General features: G+C 42.0%; 1 protein-coding gene across 6 annotated transcripts in view; it reads left to right on the top strand.

Moving 5' to 3' along the window:
* STARD13 (StAR related lipid transfer domain containing 13) overlaps positions 1-19,693 on the top strand; it is a 294,723-nt gene that overhangs the window by 57,677 nt on the left and 217,353 nt on the right. For all 6 annotated transcript variants that reach the window (XM_084506706.1, XM_084506700.1, XM_084506705.1 and 3 more), the window contains one exon: positions 14,932-15,078. In XM_084506706.1, coding sequence (XP_084362832.1) covers positions 14,932-15,078 — 147 coding nt within the window. The remainder of the gene's footprint in view (positions 1-14,931; positions 15,079-19,693) is intronic.

The following is a 19,693-nucleotide window of genomic DNA, read 5'->3' as shown; positions in this document are numbered from 1 at the left end:
GGGGTTAAGCTGAGGCAGGGGAAATTTAGGCTGGACGTCAGGAGGGGGTTCTTCACAGAGAGGGTGGTTGCACACTGGAACAGGCTCCCCAGGGAAGTGGTCACTGCACCGAGCCTGTCTGAATTTAAGAAGAGATTGGACTGTGAACTTAGGCACATGGTCTGAACTTTTGGGTAGACCTGTGCGGTGTCAAGAGTTGGACTTGATGATCCTTAAGGGTCCCTTCCAACTCAGGATATTCTATGATTCTATGATTCTATGAAACTGGGATGTGGGAGGAAGACGAGAGGGAGTGGGAGGAGAGATGCTGCACTTGTCTCAACATGGAGTTAAGGCCCAGCTGGCATATTATCTCGATCTGGTTGGTGAGGAGCATACCCAGTTTCCACATCATAGGAAAGCAATCTGCCGTATCAGGCACATGAAGTCCGTACACAGTCAGAGGAAAAGACATTGGTGTCTTTGAAGATGTCCAGAGGGAGATCCCATCTGACTCAGTACAGCATTTAGGAGACATAAATCTTTGCCACATAAGATAGCTATTTTATTTTCTTTTACATGACTGCTCTTAAACTGATACTTTCCCCCTTCACCAGCATTCAGAAAGGAACTGACTACGTTAGAGATGGGCTTGCGATGAAGTTCACTGACTTCACTGGGGCTCAGCAAGGACCAGCTGCACAGAAAAAATGGGAGTTTTCCTTCTCAGCAGATGTTGAGAGACCCCCTTCCTCCTAGCAAGGAGGAAAATGACAGCGTGTGGACTGAGTGACACACCAAACAAGAACCAGACAACCCAACACCCTCCTCACAATGCAATATTTCTTCCTATTTCTTGATCAGGGATTAATTGCCCTCTATGAAGGAAAAAAATGTTATTTATAGGTATGTTTTCTGACCAGTCAGTTATGCTCATCATCAGCTGCTCAGAAACACTTAGGGCTGAAATCTCCTCAGCTTTAACTTGTTGTGGGCGGTCAATCGACTCTCTCATGTCTATCCAGACCCAAATTGTGATTAAACTTTGAAGTTTGATCTCTCTGATACTTTTCCCTATCTTTCAAACTGGCTTGAAGCTATCTATGAATATATATATGGAACTGTATATGAATAATTTTATTCAAAAATCGAGGGTGAAATTCCACAGTAGCTGAACAAGCGCCAAGTCTGAAGAATATGACTTTGTTCTCTTAGCATGAAATAGTTAAAATATAATTATTTTTAAAAAAGGGTGAGTAAAATATAATGGAAGAAACTCTGAGGAAATTTATTTAGCATTTTAATTAAAACTATAAATTCCGATAATGAACGCTTATTGGAAAATGTAAAGGAAAGGGCTATTACAAAAAGTAAATGAAGCTAGACCAGTCTGTAGAAAATAAAAAAAATAATAAAAAAATAAATAAAAAAGATTTTTAAAAGCCATTTAAAACTATTTTGATAGATCTGTTCCAATATATTTGAGATTTATTTATCATGGAAGATTAGAAATTGGAATTTTATTCATTATCATCTGTGCTAAACCAAATGAAAAAGGACCACAATTAAAATTAAGATCCCCTGGCACTGGGAACTGTATTGTAGCATAATTTAGGCTTCAGGGCCTTGATTCTCCTTGTGACCAGCTTCTCCTGACTGCCATTTGATGTCAAGGTAGGAGGCCGAGCCTCCAAATATGCATCTGATGCTTTGCTAGACTTTGCACTTCTGAATTAAAGGCACTGTGATTATGGTCTGACTTCGGCTTCCAGCATCCAGGATTTCTGCTCTTCCTCCCTCCCTCCTCATGTCCTTCCCTTTCATGCTCCCAAATGTAATGGACTTTGAAAAAAAGACTTCATATCACAAGAAAGATCAAAAAAGGGTCTCCAAAACTGCACAATTGGGCTCACTTTAATATGCCAAACAAAATAAGTAAATTTTAAACCCTTTCAGAAACACTGAATTTTAGTCATTTATCTCTTGTCCTGAGCTGAGATACATGAGTTTAAAAAATTTTCTCCCATCTTTGAAGTATCTTTTTTGTATTCAAATACCAGAGGTGAGCTCTGCCTCGCCACCAGCAAAAGCAATCAGCTGCACCAAGGGAAACTGCGGTAGGATCAAGCGGTTCAAACAAAATTATGATTTCAGCTGGAGCAGCGTGCCTCTGACAGCCAGCATTGCCTAGCTATTAGGATTTGGGTAATTTTTACACGTGTAACTGCCTGAAATTACCCATTCAGATGCTGCTATTCATAAAAGACTATCAAAATCAAGGCAATTTAATCAAACATCAGGTTTGACATAATTATTTTTCTGAAGTTGAGGAGAATCGGTCATGCCTGCGCTAGCGCTATTTATCCTGGCCTCCTTTCATTTACAACAGAAGATTGTCCACGTACAATTCAGAAACGCCTGTGTAGATATTAGGCGTAAATTAAGTATGGTGCTTATACAGCACGTGTAATTGCAGAAGTGCTTCTGAAAACGTGTGTTTGGATGATTTTGGATCCCGGGTAACTCTGCTTGGATGCTTGTGAGACACTCTAACTCGTGTAACCGAAAAAAAATACTTCAGAAAACGTGTGTTTATGTGATTTTAGACCTCGGGTAACTCAGCTTGGCCGTTTCCAGCTGGGGAAACTGAGGCAGGGCCCCGGGAGGCGCCATTTTGTGCAGGCGCCCGGCGGCGGCCGCCCTCACGCCAGGAGGCAGCGGGACGGAGCCCGCTGGGCACGGGCCGAGCCCGGAGCCCCCCTCATGGCCCGGGGCCCCCCGTGAGCTCCCCGCAGCCTCCCCGGGCTCGTTCCCCTGACGGCCCTGAGGGAGAGGCGGTGGGGAGCGCGGCTCCGCGCTCAGCCTCGCCCTCTGCAGGCACGGCTCAGCCCTTCTCCTCAGCGGGAGGGCGGCCAACGGCTGCCGGGAGGGACGGGGAGAGGGCAGCGGTCCCCGCCCAAGGCAAAGCAAGGCAAGGCAAGGCAAGGCGCGCTCCCGACCCCCTCACGCAGCCCCCAACGGCTCGGGAGCGCGCTTCCCGCCCGCGCCGCCAGGGCGCGCTCCCGAGCCGCGGGCGCCGCCTCCCGCCGCCGCCCGCCAGGTGGCGCCGCCGCCCCGCGAGCTGGCGGCCGCCGCCTGGCCCCGCCCCCCCGTACACGTCACCAGAGGGGCGGGGCGAAGGGGGGAGGTGGGAGAGGAGCGGGCGGCGCTGCGCGCGCACCTCGGGGCGCTGGCCGGGGCGGGGCCACGCCCCCTTCTCCTCCCGCGCGAGCTTGTGGAAAGGGCGGGCTCGCGCTCGCGCTGGGGCCGTTGGGCGCGCGGGCGGCGGCCATTGTTGGCGGGAAGGAAGGGCGGGAAGCCGCCCCGCCCCCCTCCTCCCCCCGTCCCCACACAGCCCCGCCGCCAGCATGGCGGCCCCGGGTGGGGTGGCCCGGAGTTCTGCCCTTGGCCCTAAGAATGTGAAGGCAGCATTCCCTGCACTGTGATTTCTGTTGAAATAAAGCTTGTCCGTGCAAAGGGTGGAAAGTCGTTTTTTATTAAAGTTATTCTGCTAGATATTGAGGAGTCTGCGTGCAATCTGATGGCCTGAGGGTTATGATGTTAACTAATTGCTCTTTAGGTTAACGCGTAGAAAGCATTTCTTTGTTCTTTCTCAGTTGTGTGATTTTTAGGGAAAAAAAGACTTTGTGCTGCCTTTGAATGGGTTGGACTAGAGTACTTTGACCCCGAAACTCCAGGGAGGGTCTCTGGATGTGGAAGCTGCTGCTTCAAAATTAGGGTCCTCACTAAACACCATGGTGTTACGAGTGCATCTGTCATAAAGCACAGAAACTAAGCCCCAGGAGTTTCGAGACTGGTTAATACAGTCATGGGTTTAAAAAATAAATACGTAAATAGATTTATTAATAGGTATTTAACACTCAGAAAATCCATAGATTGTGTTTAACACATGTTAAGACCTAGTAGTTAAACATGGATACTTGGACATCAAACTTTGGTGAAGATTTGGGAATTGTGTCTAATTGCTTTTCTAGGCTTGGGACTAATATCTTTACTGTTAGCTGGATGAAAATTAGGATGTACTTTAAAAGGGTTATTACAATCTTTGGCTATTCTCTTGCTCTGCCATTATTCACATCCTGTCCTTTTCCCTACCACCAGGTATTCAAAGCCACCAAATATTGTTCCCTTTTGTAGAGCTGTCCTTGAATACTCTTTAATTGAAGAGGATGTATTTCATCGGTTATTTTCTCTATTAATTTCTGATTCCTGCTTAGAAGGGTATTGCTAACCTGGATATTTCTCCTCAACAGTAGATTGTGAGAACTTTTGGGCAGGGAGTAATACCAAATTTGAAAGAACCCCATGAATGCCTGTGAGTCTTGGAAAGTACCCTTTTTGTTCTCTACATTTTTTTTGTGTGTGTTTTGTCGTAAGTATAATGACAGTACAAGTACCATTTTACCAGATTCATATTTGTCAAGAGTGGCTTTAGTAATTATGTGTTTGTATGTAGTATAGGCCCCACAGAAGTATCACAGAAGTATCATGTGATTCTTACTCTTAAAAAAAAAAAAAAAAAAAAAAAAACAAACAAAACACCAGGGAATAGCTGTGCCATAATACATGGGAACACTTGCTATTACCAATTACTTTTTATTATATTTTAAGTACGCTGGCACTTAGCATTTGACGATAGGTTCTTCATGTACATTGAACAATTTGCCAGATGTTGCTGAACCTCTGTCTTTATCCTTTACCATCTTGATCTCTGGAATATGTTCCAGTGTTGTTCAAGGAAATGTTGACAGTGTTATTTTCAGAAAAACGACTTGGGTGTAGTGTCAGACTGCCAGGGTAGCCCTGGCACTGTCAGGCAGGGATCGATTCACAGCTCTCAGCACCTGCAATGCCCTTTGGCCGCATGCCGAGCACCAGCTTTCGTCAGGGTTTGCGCTGACAACTGCCTGATTAGCGCCAGTTATCAAGGCAGTAGACAAATCCTCGCTTAATTCAACTATTAACTAATAATATCGTCTTAATAATTGTAGTTACTCTTTTACTAATACTAAACAAAGGCCTAATTGAGCTGCAGCAGTACTGAGGGAAGCACAGTGTGCCGCAGCGACCTGTTAGCAGTTTCCTGCTGCCCACAGCCGACAGTGGGGCAAGTGTGGTGCCCATATTGGCTTGGGTTGCTCCAGGCGAGGCAGTGCTTACCCGGTTCCAATTCGGGATACGCCACTCAGCTTACTTTGTTCAGGGGCCAGCAGCAAGAGGAAGGCACTGGCACTTCCTCCAGTGTGTCTGTGCTGCAGTTGAGCTTAATGGTGGCTTCTCTTCTAGGGTCTTTGAAAGCTTTTCCCCAAAGTTTGCTTTACCCTTGATGCGGTTTATGTCCGGTGTCTCCAAAGTGTTATGTGGGCCATGAGATCATTTTTATAATATCACCACGATCACTTGTATTCTACCGTTACTCTTCTGGATGTTGTTTTTAACTGTAAATCTCCAGGAATTTACGTTTTCGTGTTACTTTTGAATTACTGATCTCCAGGCAAACACTGTGCTTTCCACAAGTCTCACTTGTTTCCCTTTCTCTCAGCGACCAGCAGTAAAGTTTACTCTGTACACATCAGTGTCTGACATGGTCATGGCACAGGGGAGTCCTCTGTGGGCTCCACATGGGTATATTCGATCAAGGGAAACCAGCTGATGTGATCTTTTTGGATTTCAGCAAAGCTTTTGACGCGGTTTCCCATAGGATCCTACTGGACAAAATGTCCAGCATACAACTTAACAAAAACATCATCCAATGGGTGAGCAATTGGCTGACGGGCAGGGCTCAAAGGGTTGTGGTAAATGGGGCCACATCTGGCTGGCAGATGGTCACTAGTGGGGTCCCTCAAGGCTCCATTTTAGGGCCAGTCCTCTTCAATGTCTTTATAAATGATTTGGGTGTAGGACTAGAAGGTGTTCTGAGCAAATTTGCCAACGACACCAAACTTGGAGTTGTGAACTCTGTTGAGGGTGGAAAGGCCTTGCAGAGAGATCTGGACAGATTGGGCGATCACCAACCACATGAAGTTTAACAAAGGCAAGTGCCAGATCCTGCACCTGGGATAGGGCAACCCTGGCTGTACATACAGACTGGGCAATGAGACACTGGAGAGCAGCCCCGCAGAGAGAGATCTGGGGGTTGTGGTTGACAGCAGGTTGAATATGAGCCAGCAGTGTGCCCTGGCAGCCAGGAGGGCCAACCATGTCCTGGGGTGCATCAAGCACGGCATTGCTAGTTGGTCGAGGGAGATGATTGTCCCGCTCTACTCTGCGCTGGTGTGGCCTCACCTCGAGTACTGTGTGCAGTTCTGGGCACCACAGTACAAGAAGGACATTAAACTGTTGGAGAGTGTCCAGAGGAGGGTGACGAAGGTGGTGAAGGGCCTAGAGGGGAAGATATATGAGGAGTGGCTGAGGGCACTGGGCCTGTTCACCCTGGAGAAGAGGAGGCTGAGGGGGGACCTCATCGCAGTCTGCAACTTCCTCGTGAGGGGGAATGGAGAGGCAGGTGACCTATTCTCTGTAAACACCAGTGATAGGACCCGTGGGAATGGTGTGAAGCTGAGGCAGGGGAAGTTTAGGCTGGACATAAGGAAGAGGTTCTTCACCGAGAGGGTGGTTGCAAACTGGAACAGGCTCCCCAGGGACGTAGTCACTGCACCGAGCCTGTCTGAATTTAAGAAGCGATTGGACTGTGCACTTAGTCACATGGGCTAAACTTTTGGGCAGACCTGTGTGGTGCCAGGAGTTGGACTTGATGATCCTTATGGGTCCCTTCCAACTCGGGATATTCTATGATTTGCCTACCCTGTGCTCTTCTAAATCTAATGACTTTCAATATAGGAGAAATCTGTTCTCATTTCCGCACAGAACAGAACAGAACGAGGATCTGATGAGGATGCAGCATGTCTCTATAGAGGTTTCCTTATTTTAGTATAAGGAGGTATTTATGTAGCATGCAAGCACAGCATTAGAGCTTTAAGTTTTGTTAGCATTTAAAAAGCTACTGAGGTAGCAGCAATTCCATCTTTGGAGAAGAAATGTGTGAGTTCTTTTTTAATCCCGACTCGTTGCATTGAGATGCAACATGACCTGTTTTTCACTGGTATCTTGAAAGGCCTAGATCAAACTAGAACATTTATTTACTATGGTGGTCTGGTATTTAGACTAGACCATTTATTAACCAAAGACTTCAAACATCACACCCCAAAAAATAATTAATTCTTAAGTGTTAGACCTCCATTGGGCTGTGCTCAGGTTTACTATAAGAAGGAGGTTTCAGAGTGAGCAGTGGACCTTGCAGCAGTTTGTAGCATAAATTTCCAAGTGAAAATGCCCTTATGGAAGAGCTCTGCTTGTCATGATTTTGTTGTCTATGATCAAAGAATACATCCAGAATTACACTGATATTTTAATGTGTTTGGGTCAAAACCAGAATAATCTGGGACACAGAATTTGTTTGCAAATTCTGTAAAAGTCCTGTTCAACTTGTTGTCTGTATTTATGATACAGATACAACTTGCAGGTTATGGTACTGAAAGCTGGCATAGTATCCTGTGTGTAACACCAGTTTTTTATTCCTCAGTTCTTACACCCTTTCTTCAGGCATCAGCTGCTGACCACTATCGAGACTGGCTATTAGGCTAGCTGGGCATCGATAAAGTAGGGGTTTTGTTATTTTCTGGACTGTTTTCTCAGTTTAAGGTCTCCTGCTTGCTTTTTTTCCTGTGTATGCCAAAATCATATAATTCAATCTAGGACTTGTTGTTTATCCCAAGGCTAACCTTAACTGGGAGGCTTATTAGTTGGGGGTGATTATTCTGAGACATACAGCCTACATGTATATCCTACATGTATATAGGTGAATGTCTTCACAAGATTCAACAATGGCTGCTGCTTTCTTTGTAAAAGAAGTAAGTGCTGTATTTCCATTCTCCAGAGTGAAGTGGTTTGTCTTCCCCAGAAGAGAAGGGCTCGGATTTCTCAACGGTTAGAAAACACAGGCTAATGTCTTTCAACCTTCTGGAAGAGTTTCTGATAAGTTTTTATGGGCATAGGTTCTCCTCTTGTAGCTCTGCCTGTACAAAAATAATTCAAGATTTGTTGGACAAATAAGAGAAGTGTGTGATGGAAGTAACTCATCTGTGTAGCCTGGGGATGAAGTCCTGTTTGCTGTAGGACTGGGAAAACCAGTACACTAGTGTTATCAAAGTGCTTATATGTTTCATATAGCATAGTTTCTGGTTAAAACTCAATAAATTCTGCTCTGTTCACATCAAGTGAACAGGTGTCATAACAGATCAAGTGGATTATTGTTGTGCTTGTTTCCTCTTCAGCAAGAAAGAGGAAGAACTTCCTGCACAGCCAGGTGTACCCAGTACTAAAATCCTACTATTCTTCCTGCTGAGGGCTGATATAAAATGCATTAGCCAAAAATGAGGCAGAGACCAGCTCTTCTACATCCTGGCTAAGCACGTTGAACTATACAGCTTTTTTTTTTGTTTTGTTTTTAAGAGAACAGTCCAATTCCAATCTGAAAGGGTCATTTATTGGTGCAATTAAATACATTTAGGAAAAGGCTCTGAAAGTTTTCTTTTTTTACAGTATGTAACTTAGAGATCTAGTGGCATGAGAGAGACCCCTCAGCTTTGGTGAAACACTTGCTTAGTCAATAAATATTGGAGGGAGATACAAACGTTACATTTTCAAGGTAGTCATGGTATGAGTTAGTGTATCTTGAAGTTAGTAATTAAGTGGGAGTTAGTAGTTAAGTGGGAGTTAAATGTGTCAATAGCTATGTGTGTGAACTGCTTGCACATTCATGATCCCTAATGGCGATGCTCAGATAAAGCCATTGTTGCAGAAGGTGCCAAACTAAATGCAAGCGGACAGCTGGGGATTTGCTGCACAGGGCAGGTGTGTTTGGGATACAAGAAGTACAACTCCACACCTTGCAGTGAAGGATGTGGTAGAATAGATAAATGGTGAGCTGGCGTCTGGTCTGAAGCAGCTGAAGTTGGGACAACCCCAGAGGATAATTCATACGCTGAAATGGGAGCAGATGTCAATTCAGACAGCTTGTCTGGCCGTTCAGTACCAGTCCTGTAGCATGTGCCGGCAGTGCAGGCTTGTCAGACAGCCTGTTTGTGAAATTTGGTGTTCCCTGACATCATAATTTGTTAGGAGGTGGAGAATTGTGCTGTAGGCGTTGTGAGCTGGGGAAGTAAAGAAGGGTTTTTTAATCATTTGAGCAAACCCAAATTAAAATTTTATGTTAAAAGCAACTGCATGCCATTTTACATTGTCATTTTGTAAATGAAAAGTCCAATATGAAACCAGTTGCTTTTGCTAATGGAACAAAAAAGCTCTGCAACAGAGTTCTCATACTAGGCTGTCTGCAACGATGGGCAACTGCACTTCAAAACCCTGTAGTAGTGTACAATTGTTTTTGAAAACATTTTGCCCCACACCTTTCCTTCAACTAAATTCCTTTCTTTTCACATTCCTATCCCTCTCTCTTGGCAGAGGTGAAGTGCTATGCTGGCACATCCCTTTCAGTCCCAGAAATTAGCTCAGTTTTCATCTGGGCCATGTTTCTGTAATCTAGTATTTGGAAGACTCCTTTGGTACCGGTGTTTCAATTCTGCCCAATTTAGAGCAGCAGCCCTTAAAAATTGATGTAGGAACCCTTGAAAGAGGGGCACGACTTTAGGATTACATTCTTTTAGTTGATGGACGTTAGCACTATCTGCCATCCACGCAGTGTGCTCTAGGTGATCCTGCTGGCAGAGGGTTGGACTGGGTGATCTTCAGAGGTCCCTTCCAACCTCGGCCATTCTATGACTCTATGAAATCAAGGTGTTGATTGCAAATTAGAGGCTGTATTTACCAACTCACTGGTTGAGAGACAAAGAGCTTTTATATATATATAAACCAACTCTTTATATATATATATATATATATATATATTCATATATATATGAGTATCATATATATGGTTATTATATATATATATATATGAGTATTTCTAAGATGATGTTAGTTTCCCTTGAAAAAGTCAAATACTAGAAATGAGGTAAGGGTTGTATTATGTTACTTTCAGTTAGTACCTCCTCTTTGAGTTCTTTTTCATGCTTGTTTTGCCCCTTTTAATCCTTGGGGAGAGAGAGGAATGTGTATCCTTATGATATACACTTGAAGTTAGTATTTCCACGCTGTTTTACTGTATTATACTGTATTTATCCTCAAAGACATAGTTAATGGTTTACTAGAACACAAACACATAGGTTATAGAAACCAACAGTTAAGCTTAGTGGAAGAAGACAAAGTCAGTGCTTCAGTCACAGCCGGGCACCCAGGAGGCTCCCTCTGAGCACCAGGCAGCACTGCTGTGCTGGGCGGGTGACGGAGCCCTGGCACAGGCTGCCCAGAGAGGCTGTGGGGTCTCCTCCTTGGGGAGCTCCAAAATGAAATGTATTTCCTTTAAAACAGATTAAGTTAACGGTATGTTCATATTAGTATTTATGCCCTTTTGTCTTTGGGAAGACTGCTGAGATCCTAATAGCCCATCTTAGGTGAATCCTTCCGTATTTGTGGATAAGAAAGAACCAGACCTCTGAACTTCATGCAATGGCCTACAGATCTGTCTCTTTCCCAGCACTGTGCTTTTGGTTTTGCCTACTGACATGAGAGATGGAAGAGACTTCCCTTGATCATTTCTGATGGATAGCAATAAAATTGTTAGAAGTGGAAAGGTTGCTTGCTGCAGAGTTTACTTTACCTGCTTTCCGGGAGGGAGGTGGCACGCAGTTGTCCATCTAAAGGCTCTGTAAATATTTAAGCAAAGCTATAGTGGGGTAGAAGTCAAAATTCCCTTTGAAATATTTTATCTTTAATATAGAAAGCATGCATAAATCTATTCTGAGAATAAGAGTCCTTTGTATTCTATATCCTTTTTTTTCAGAAGGATTATTTATATGGATCCAATCTGGCTTCCTTCCCCAGCCCCTGTAGACAAAGCCACCAGTGGCTGAGAGACCTTTTGTACAGAACTTCTTTTGAGAACAGAGGAGCCCCAGCATTGCAGCAAGAGCAAAACATGGTATTTGGGCTCTGAAATTCTTCCACAAAATCATTCTTTGTGGATCTCACTTATGCATTAGAGAGAATTTTATCTAAACCAATTTACCATTAGGGAGGAGGATTAAATAGCGCTGGCATTTTTATATTTGGAGGTTAGTAATTTATCACTAGAAGTTTTACAATACATTAATTAACAGAACAATTGGACCTATTGAGTGTTTCTGAAGGGAAAGCCACATGTTATCAGATAAATTTAGAGTTGTGTAATTTTCTCATAACCCTTCCCTTGGAAGCCTTGCAGCTTCCAGTATAGGATGAGGTCTGGCAGCAAGGTTAACCCTGACCTCTGCGTGTTCTATACGGACTTGTTCATTTTTGCCACATTCTTTCAGTTTAAATTTAGATTTGCTGGCAGCTATTATGCCTATTGCAACAAGCTGCACGGGCAAAACGCTGAAACAAATATGCCTTTAATCACAGATGTTTTTGCTGAATAAGATTAGTGAAGAACACTTGAAAGCTGAGAAACAGGGTGCAGAAGCCTTTGGTCCAAAAGGCACAAATAGCTGAATGTCTGGAATGTATTTACTTCTCAATCTAAGGAATGAACAAGTAATTGTTTAGATGATGGACCCAGTTTTACCTCTGTAATTTGTTACTGGTAGCAATGAAATTCCAGCCATGTAAGTGAGCACAGAATCTGCTTGTGAAAGTACATGTAACAAAACATTAAGCTTGCTGTTCAAAAACAAGCTATGATTGCCGTATGAAGTGGCAACCTATATCTAAATTTTATGTTTGGCTGTTCGCTAAACGTGTCTTAGTAAATATTACGCAGCTGGGTTAGTTCTTCATATACAATAACTATCTGAAGTACACTAGCTGCATTAATAACTGTGTTAAGTTTAAGGAAGTGCATCCCACTTAGTTTTATATTTAGCACAGAGGATAATACTTCTGTATTTTAGATTTTTAATCTCTTTTTTGGTCTAAAAGGCTATATTGGACTTGAGGAATCTATCTGACAAAGCAGTTGACATTCAAGACCAATATGTCTTTCTCCACTTAATGTGTGGCATGATCTTCATAAATAAGGCACTCCACCTCGAAAAAAAATGTTTAACAGGATTCTCTGGTCTTATTTTCTAGTTCATCTGTCTAGGGTTGTCCAAGGTGTAACATACAAGAGGTATTCCTGTAATGCACTTCTGTCTCTAAGCCTTTCAGGTTCTTCAAGAGATAATAGGATTCCCATGCGCTGCTCGAGTGACTGGCTCCAATGAATGAAGAGAGGATACAGAAAGGAGTGTTCTCCCTGTACACCTTTTTAGGGGAAAAAACAGTGAATAAATCAGCCCGTGGTTCTTCGATACTTTAGACTCAGGCTTTTTCCCTCCTGAAGAGCAAGATGCAAAAGCTTCCAAAGATGCTCCCACCCTCTGCAGTTGCTACGGGCAGGATACACAGCAACTGCAAAGTGCTCTTCTGAGAGCTTCCACAGCCTCCAGTCTCGTTACTAGGGCACAACACTGACGAGCTGTGTTCCTTGTGAATGGATTAGGCAGAATTTATTCTCTTGTTAGAAGTCCTACTGTGCAAGCTGTATATTTCTGAATGTAAGCAGCATCATGTTTCAGCAGGAATTTCAGGCAACCTTTGAAATATGTAGCCAATCAGCACCTATTCCAAATAGCACTTTTGTGCTGAGTTTCCAATTAGTCAATGGCATTTGTTAAGTAGGCCCATTTAGCTTTATTTTGAAGGATAATGAAAACTCATCTTTTTCCTCATCCCCTTCATTCAGTAGACACACTATAGAGTCCCACTGAACTAGAAAAGACAGAACTTAATGGAGAAAAATAGAGTTATAATGCGGGGAAACGTGAATTTCTAAGAAATGGCTCTGGTCTGACTTCTGTTACAGTAAAAGAAGAAATTTAGGATAACAAATAAAAAATAAATTCGGGGGTTGGTGCATTCAGAAGCATCACAAAGTATTGATGAATGCTATGAGTATATTGATCTAGTAGGTAAGTATTAATCAAATGTAACAGCTAAGCGTGCCTCTCAACACATGGAGCTGTATTGTTTATTGTAACACTATAGAATATCACATAAGTTTATTATTACATGCATTCGAAATCTTCATCAGAAATATTTATAAGCCTTTCTTAATGTCTCCATGATTTTTCATCTTTCTATCTAAATTATTCAGATACTCATGCAACCTCCAGAAATACAGAAATTAGATAATATTTTCTTTCATTTTCTTCACATTTCCTGCATAAGATCATCTTGCTCAGGAAGGATTCAACATGAGGAGTGCCTTTTGATACTCACTTTCTGGGGAGCATCCTGTATTTTACTTTATAGTGTTTGGGAAGACAATGGGAAGTAATCAACTAATTGTTTAAATGAATTTGATAACTACAGAGGTGAAATAGAGTTTAACACTTTGAACAGTATTTCAGATAGAATATTCAATTAGAGCTCATAAAAAAATCGAAAATTATAAAGATTTGGAAAATTAAAGATACTTGATTTTCTGTGTTTTAAAATAATGCCTGCTAAAATAGCTTCTTCTGTGGGTAATGTCTGAAGCTCTGCAGAGGCTTACACTCAGTTGTGGTGAAGATGCACAATTCCATTAGAAATCAGATATGTCAATGTGATAGTGGAGTGGTCCTTCTGGATTCTATTTGTAATGCTTTTTTTCTATGATAGTGAACAAATTACAGTGTTTCTTTCAGTACTACTTGCTAAACCATCATAAGGAAACAAATCACCAAAAAGTTTTGTGAAGTTAAAATAATAATAATAATATTTATCTAGCTCCCTGCGTATTGTGGAATGTTGGTACGATACTCGGAGGATTTTGGCAGGCTGGCAATGCAATACTACTATTTTTATGCACAGTCTGTTAAAATAGATTGCCATAAAATGATTGTCTGTGAAAAAATCCATTATTTCTGACAATAAGAAATATTAAAGAACTGAAAGCAGCTTCAGGACAGACACTAATGCGTGGACCTGTAGCTGCCCCATGGCGACAGGGAGGTCCCTGTGACTGTATTTTTCTTGGGAATCTTTATAAGTGATTTGAATGAGAAAAATGAGGTTTAACACAGCAACGTGCACAGGGATTGCTATGGGAAGATGCTCAATGGGAGTCCCTGAAAGGGACTTTGAGGAACTAAGGAACAAGAAAAGTATTTTGGGCAGTTGTGCTACAGAGGATTAAAGTTTTCACTATACAGTGAAACAGTTTAGATAAATAGGGAGAACGCATCCATCAAAACAGAAAATGTTTGAGACCAACAGAATGTTCTGACTATACAGGCAGATGTCTATCCTCATGGATAGACAGAAGAAAGTTGCAAAACTTAATTAGGTCTGGATTTATAGTAAGGAATATAATACAGGTATGTGATGACCTTCATTTTTCGAATCCTGGACAGTAAGCAATTGATGGAGATGCTAAAATAGAAATTAGTTAATGAAGAGACATTGAAGTTATTTTGGTTTCAGTCTTGGTTATGTAGCTTGAGCTGGCAATGGTTCACCGAAGATGAAGTGTTAGAAAGCACTTCAGATGCAGAGGTGGAGCGTGATTATTTCGGTACGAAGAGCATCCATGAATATGTTCAATGAGGACTGGAGTGATACTATAAACTTTTCTAAATGAAGAAAGTTACCCAAGGACAGAGAAAATGCTGGTCAGCATTCTTCTTGCAGACTTGCCAGAAAAATGAGTCTTGAAGTGGCAAAAAGCTTGGATGCTTTAAGACTTAACGTATGTTTGATTTGTTTTAGACCCAACCAGAAAGAGGATCTGAATGGTCAGACTCTATGTCATGTCTTATGAAGAAACTGGAACAGCTGAATTTAGATATTGAAGAAGCTCTGAGCGCTGGCTCTTCTCCCTCCAGCACTCCTTCTACCAAAAGGCACAAGCAACTGGTAAGAACATGTGTGTCGTATGATATGTTTCTAACATTTAGCTATCAGATGCTCATTGAGCAATGGTTTTCAGATTTGGTTGTGCTTCTGGGTAGGTTGAGGAGCTCAGCTTCAGGGGTGAAGTAACTTAAAGTTTTGACTCAATAATAACAAAATCTCATGAGCTGCTTAGACACAGCTACAGGCCAAGTAAACAAATGTCATAGGATTGAATTTGTTGCTCGTCAATGTGTCTTAAAACCATTAAACACCCTTTTCAGAGGGGAATTTGGATCTAAATGATAGCACTGGATGCAATTTTTCAGGGTAGAAAATTGTGAATTAGAAGTACAATAAACTTGTACTGTTTATTCAAAGACATAACCACAAGAAAGATTTCAATTAATATTTGTGGGTATTATGTTTTATTTAGAGGTGCATTACTGTATTTAAGAGTATTTTGTGATGGCAGGTGTCATCAGTTACCCACGCTTTTATTTGTAAAAAACGGGAATAAGACGGAACAATATAATTTTAGCAACTTTTGAACAAGCATTTTTATTTTTATTTTTTAATATAGAAGCAAGTAACTGGAAAGTGAACAGTGTGAGAAGTAGGAGTGTTTGTTCTCTGCTTTAGGCTATGATTAAAGTCAGTTCTTAAGATAGAGTTGTTTGGATTTGCAGCTCTGAATGTTAGTGCTGGCTTGAAATTCCTGGAAGTTGAGCTTGTTTGAATGCTTTTCCCATCACTGCTGCTTCATTTTATAAAAATAAATTCTTTAAGTAAATGTCTGCAAAGATCACGGTGTAAATGTTTGCATCCTTTGAGTTGGGAAGCTCAGAATCAGGCATCTCTTTTTGCAGTATGCGTTTCCATATTCTGCAGTGACGATGTTAGAAAGAGTGGCCAGGCCTGTCCGTCATTTCTTTCTTATTGTACATGTCAACAAGTCACAACCAGCTCTGTCCAACTGAATTCATTTCATCATTCACTTGTCTCAACTCGCCTGTCTGTTAGTGGACAGTGCTCTGTGTTCTGGTAGGAGACTGCTCAATGTCTTCTGTCAGAATGCAGTGGGAATGTAATCTGCTTTTTTTGCCTGAAAGAGAAATCCAATCCATCAGAGTTCAAGTACTTCCCTTTGAGAGCCAGTCTGATTTTGTTAACTGGTGATCCAAACACCTTTGATTTTATGGCTGTGCCTATTCTCTTGAGGCAAAAGCCGTGGTTTGATTAGGCAAAGGTATCAGTACTCAAACCATTTCTGAACAAGGGAATCATCTGTTCTACTTTAAATGCCTAAGAATTAGTTGCCTCAAAATTGGTTGACCTCAACATACAGTCAGAGCAGAGTAATACATCCTCCTAAATCTCTCCATAAATTTACTGTGAAGAAACTGATTTGTGAAATTTCAGAATGACCATTGCAGTGGAGAATAAAAAGAACAAAACAAGAGTTTTTGTACAAGTTATATGAGTAACTTATTTTTTATCAATTCATCCCATTTGGCATGGACTAAGCAATATAGCTTAATATAGCTTATGATTTTTTCCACATATTCACTCTCAATGAAACTTGAATTGGAAGAAGGTCTATCTCACATATGTTTACTAGTAACTGTGTACATTTGGCTTCTATAAAATGATGAGCCACTCATGGGTTCTTCATATGTTTTTATCCTATTTACATTATATAAAGTGGGAATTGAAGCAAGAAATGATGATTGAAAAGAGATTTGGGGAGAAGTGCTCACAGATGCAAGGCCAACTTGTAGGTCTGAGGTCTCAGAAGTAGGTGACTACTGAGTGAGTGCCAACATGTTTGCTGAAGCTGTTGCTCTGAAAATTGGTCTCTTGAGGGCATGGGCAATTCTAAACAGATGAAAGAGCATTTATTTTGTATGGCAGATGCTGTGTCTGAGGAATGTATTCATAATTTAATCACTGCGTTGAGCCAGTTCATTTTCTACTGAAGAATTTTTCATCTGCTCATGGCAGTAACTCTTAATGCTTTATTATTCTTTAAGTTTTCCTATCATGAAGGTATCTGTCAATAATACTCTGTTGAGCAAATATTTCAGGAAGATGTCTAAATAATTGCTAGTTAATGAGAATAGATTTGGTGAATAAATATTAGAGGAGTTACAGAGTGACAGTAGGGGGGCCTAGCAGTATTTTGGTGAATAAATTTAAGAAAATTTCTAAAACACATAATAACTTAGGAAAATGTTAAGAAGTTTAATTTCCCTTGGGCTGACTTTACATATGTGCAAAGTGCAAGTTGCTGCTTAGGAAAGCGCATTGGGCAGTAGCACTGTCTGGATGACTCAGTATCTGATGTAGAAAAGAGATCAGAAAAAAAATCTGTCATCAAATTATTTTCTGAAACATTCTCTCACCGATGCTATAAATACATGCTGTAAATACAAAAAGCTGGACTGTCTGAATAGACCAGCGGCAAAACTGCCAGCTGTGGCAAACTGCAACTGTACAGATCCTCTCAAACCTGTACCTCTCCTGTAAGAAAAGTCTTTCTTAGCAGTTTAAAAGGAGGTATTTTGTAAATGAAATGGCAAAGAGAGAACAGCCTTGCAGTAGAGAACAGCCTTGCAGTAAGCAATGTGCTTCACTATTGTTTAATGCATCTCCTTAATTTCAATTTGATGTCTTACACTGAGTTTCAGTACAGACAAAAAAAACAGCAGGTCTGAAGAATGAGAATCACATTTTTTCAGTTTGTCATTTATCATTCGTGGATACTGACACAGAAATCATTTAATTATAATTACCCCATCTTATATTAGAGAGATGACTTTCATTGAACAAAACTTTAACTTACACATTCTCCCAATTCTTTTTGCAATAATATATTGTCTACAAGCATTTTGGGACCACGCACTGTTTTCTCTCATCAGCTTTCCAAAGCTTCCTCATTTTAAAGCTTGAAGAATATTCTGACAGGGAGCTGGGCAGGTGCCATTATAGATCAGCAGCAAATTTGTCCTCTTGTGAGGGAGAGTAGCCAACAAATGGGCTGACTTGGGCTGTAAATGACAGCTTGGAGCTGCTCTGCAGTATATCCGTGATCCTGGTTCCCTGATTGCTCCAAACACAGGTCCTCACAGAGTCATAGAACGGCTTGGGTTGGAAGGGGCCTTAAAGATCATCTGGTTCCAACCCCCTGCCATGGTCAGGGATGCCACCCACTAGATCAGGTTGCCCAGGGCCTCGTCCAACCAGGCCTTGAACAACTCCAGGGATGGGGCATCCACAGCTTCTCTGGGCAACCCATCCCAGTGCCTCACCACCCTCTGAGTGAAGAATTTCTTCCTAATGTCTAATCTAAATCTCCCCTCTTTTAGTTTAAAACCATTCCCCCTTGCCCTATCATTATCTGACTGAGCAAAAATTTGCCCTTCATCATTTTTATAAGCCCCCTTTAAGTACAGAAAAGCTGCAGTGAGGTCACCCTGGAGCCTTCTGTTCTTCTGGCTGAACATCCCCAGCTCTCTCAGCCTGTCCCCATAGGAGAGGTACTCCAGCCCTCTGATCATCCTTGTGGCCATCCTCTGGACCCGCTCTAACAGCCCCACGTCCTTCTGGTGCTGGGGGCCCCAGCCCTGGACGCAGCACTCCAGGTGGGGCCTCACCAGGGCAGAGCAGAGGGGCACAATCCCCTCCCTCCACCAACAGAGGCCACCCCTCTGTTGATGCAGCCCAGGACACAGTTGGCCTTCAGGGCTGCAAGCTAATGTCGAGCCAGCACTGCTGGCTCATGTCGAGCTTTTTGTCCACCAGAACCTCCAAGTCCTTCTCTACAGGGCTGCTCTCAATGAGTCTATGTCACTGATAAAAACACTAAACAGTACCAGTCCCAAGAGGGACACCGCTCATCACCAGCCTCCACCTGGACATAGCCCATTGACCACAAGTCTCTGGGTTGCAGCCTTCAGGCCAATTCCCTATCCACTGAATGGCCCACCCATCAAATCCATTTCTCTCTGATTTAGAGATCAGGATGTCATGTGGGATTATGTCAAATGGGGGAGGGACTCTCCTCCCCCATCCATCACCTACAGGTTCAGGAAAACAACAGATGTGGGAAGACTGACAGGCAGTGAAGACCGGCAAAGAAGTTGTTGGGTACCTCAGCCTCTTCAAGACTGGATTGCAGCTTGGCTTGCTTGTTGCTCACACACTTTGTTGTTCTTTTGAAGCAAATCAGGATACATAGGGGAACATTGTGCAATTCAGTGTGGCCAGGTACCTGTTGGGCAAAGAAAAGTAGATTTGGAAAGTTCGGGGTCTGTAATTTCAAAACGAGAGTTTGACAGGTATCCATTTAAGTTATTTAAGTCATTTAGTTCCTTGATATTCAGGAAAATGTACAACTATTTACGAATTCTCCAGTTCTCTATACTAGCTGTTAAGAAATCCACTTTACACCAAAATTTTAAAATGTTGAAGCAGGTTTTTTTTTAAGAAAAAAAAAAGAATGAAGCCAAATGTTTACCTTACATCACGGGGAAAAAAAAAAAAAAGTTTTAAAAAGATATAATTCCAGTGCTTTTTTCTTGCAGTTCGCATTAAAAATATTTATGGCTTGCCTTTATTTACAGGGTTTTTAAAATTC

The sequence above is a fragment of the Aythya ferina genome (genome assembly GCF_964211825.1).
Source record: "Aythya ferina genome assembly, chromosome: 1".
Taxonomy (NCBI): domain Eukaryota; kingdom Metazoa; phylum Chordata; class Aves; order Anseriformes; family Anatidae; genus Aythya; species Aythya ferina.
This window is presented reverse-complemented; position numbering and strand designations above follow the sequence as displayed.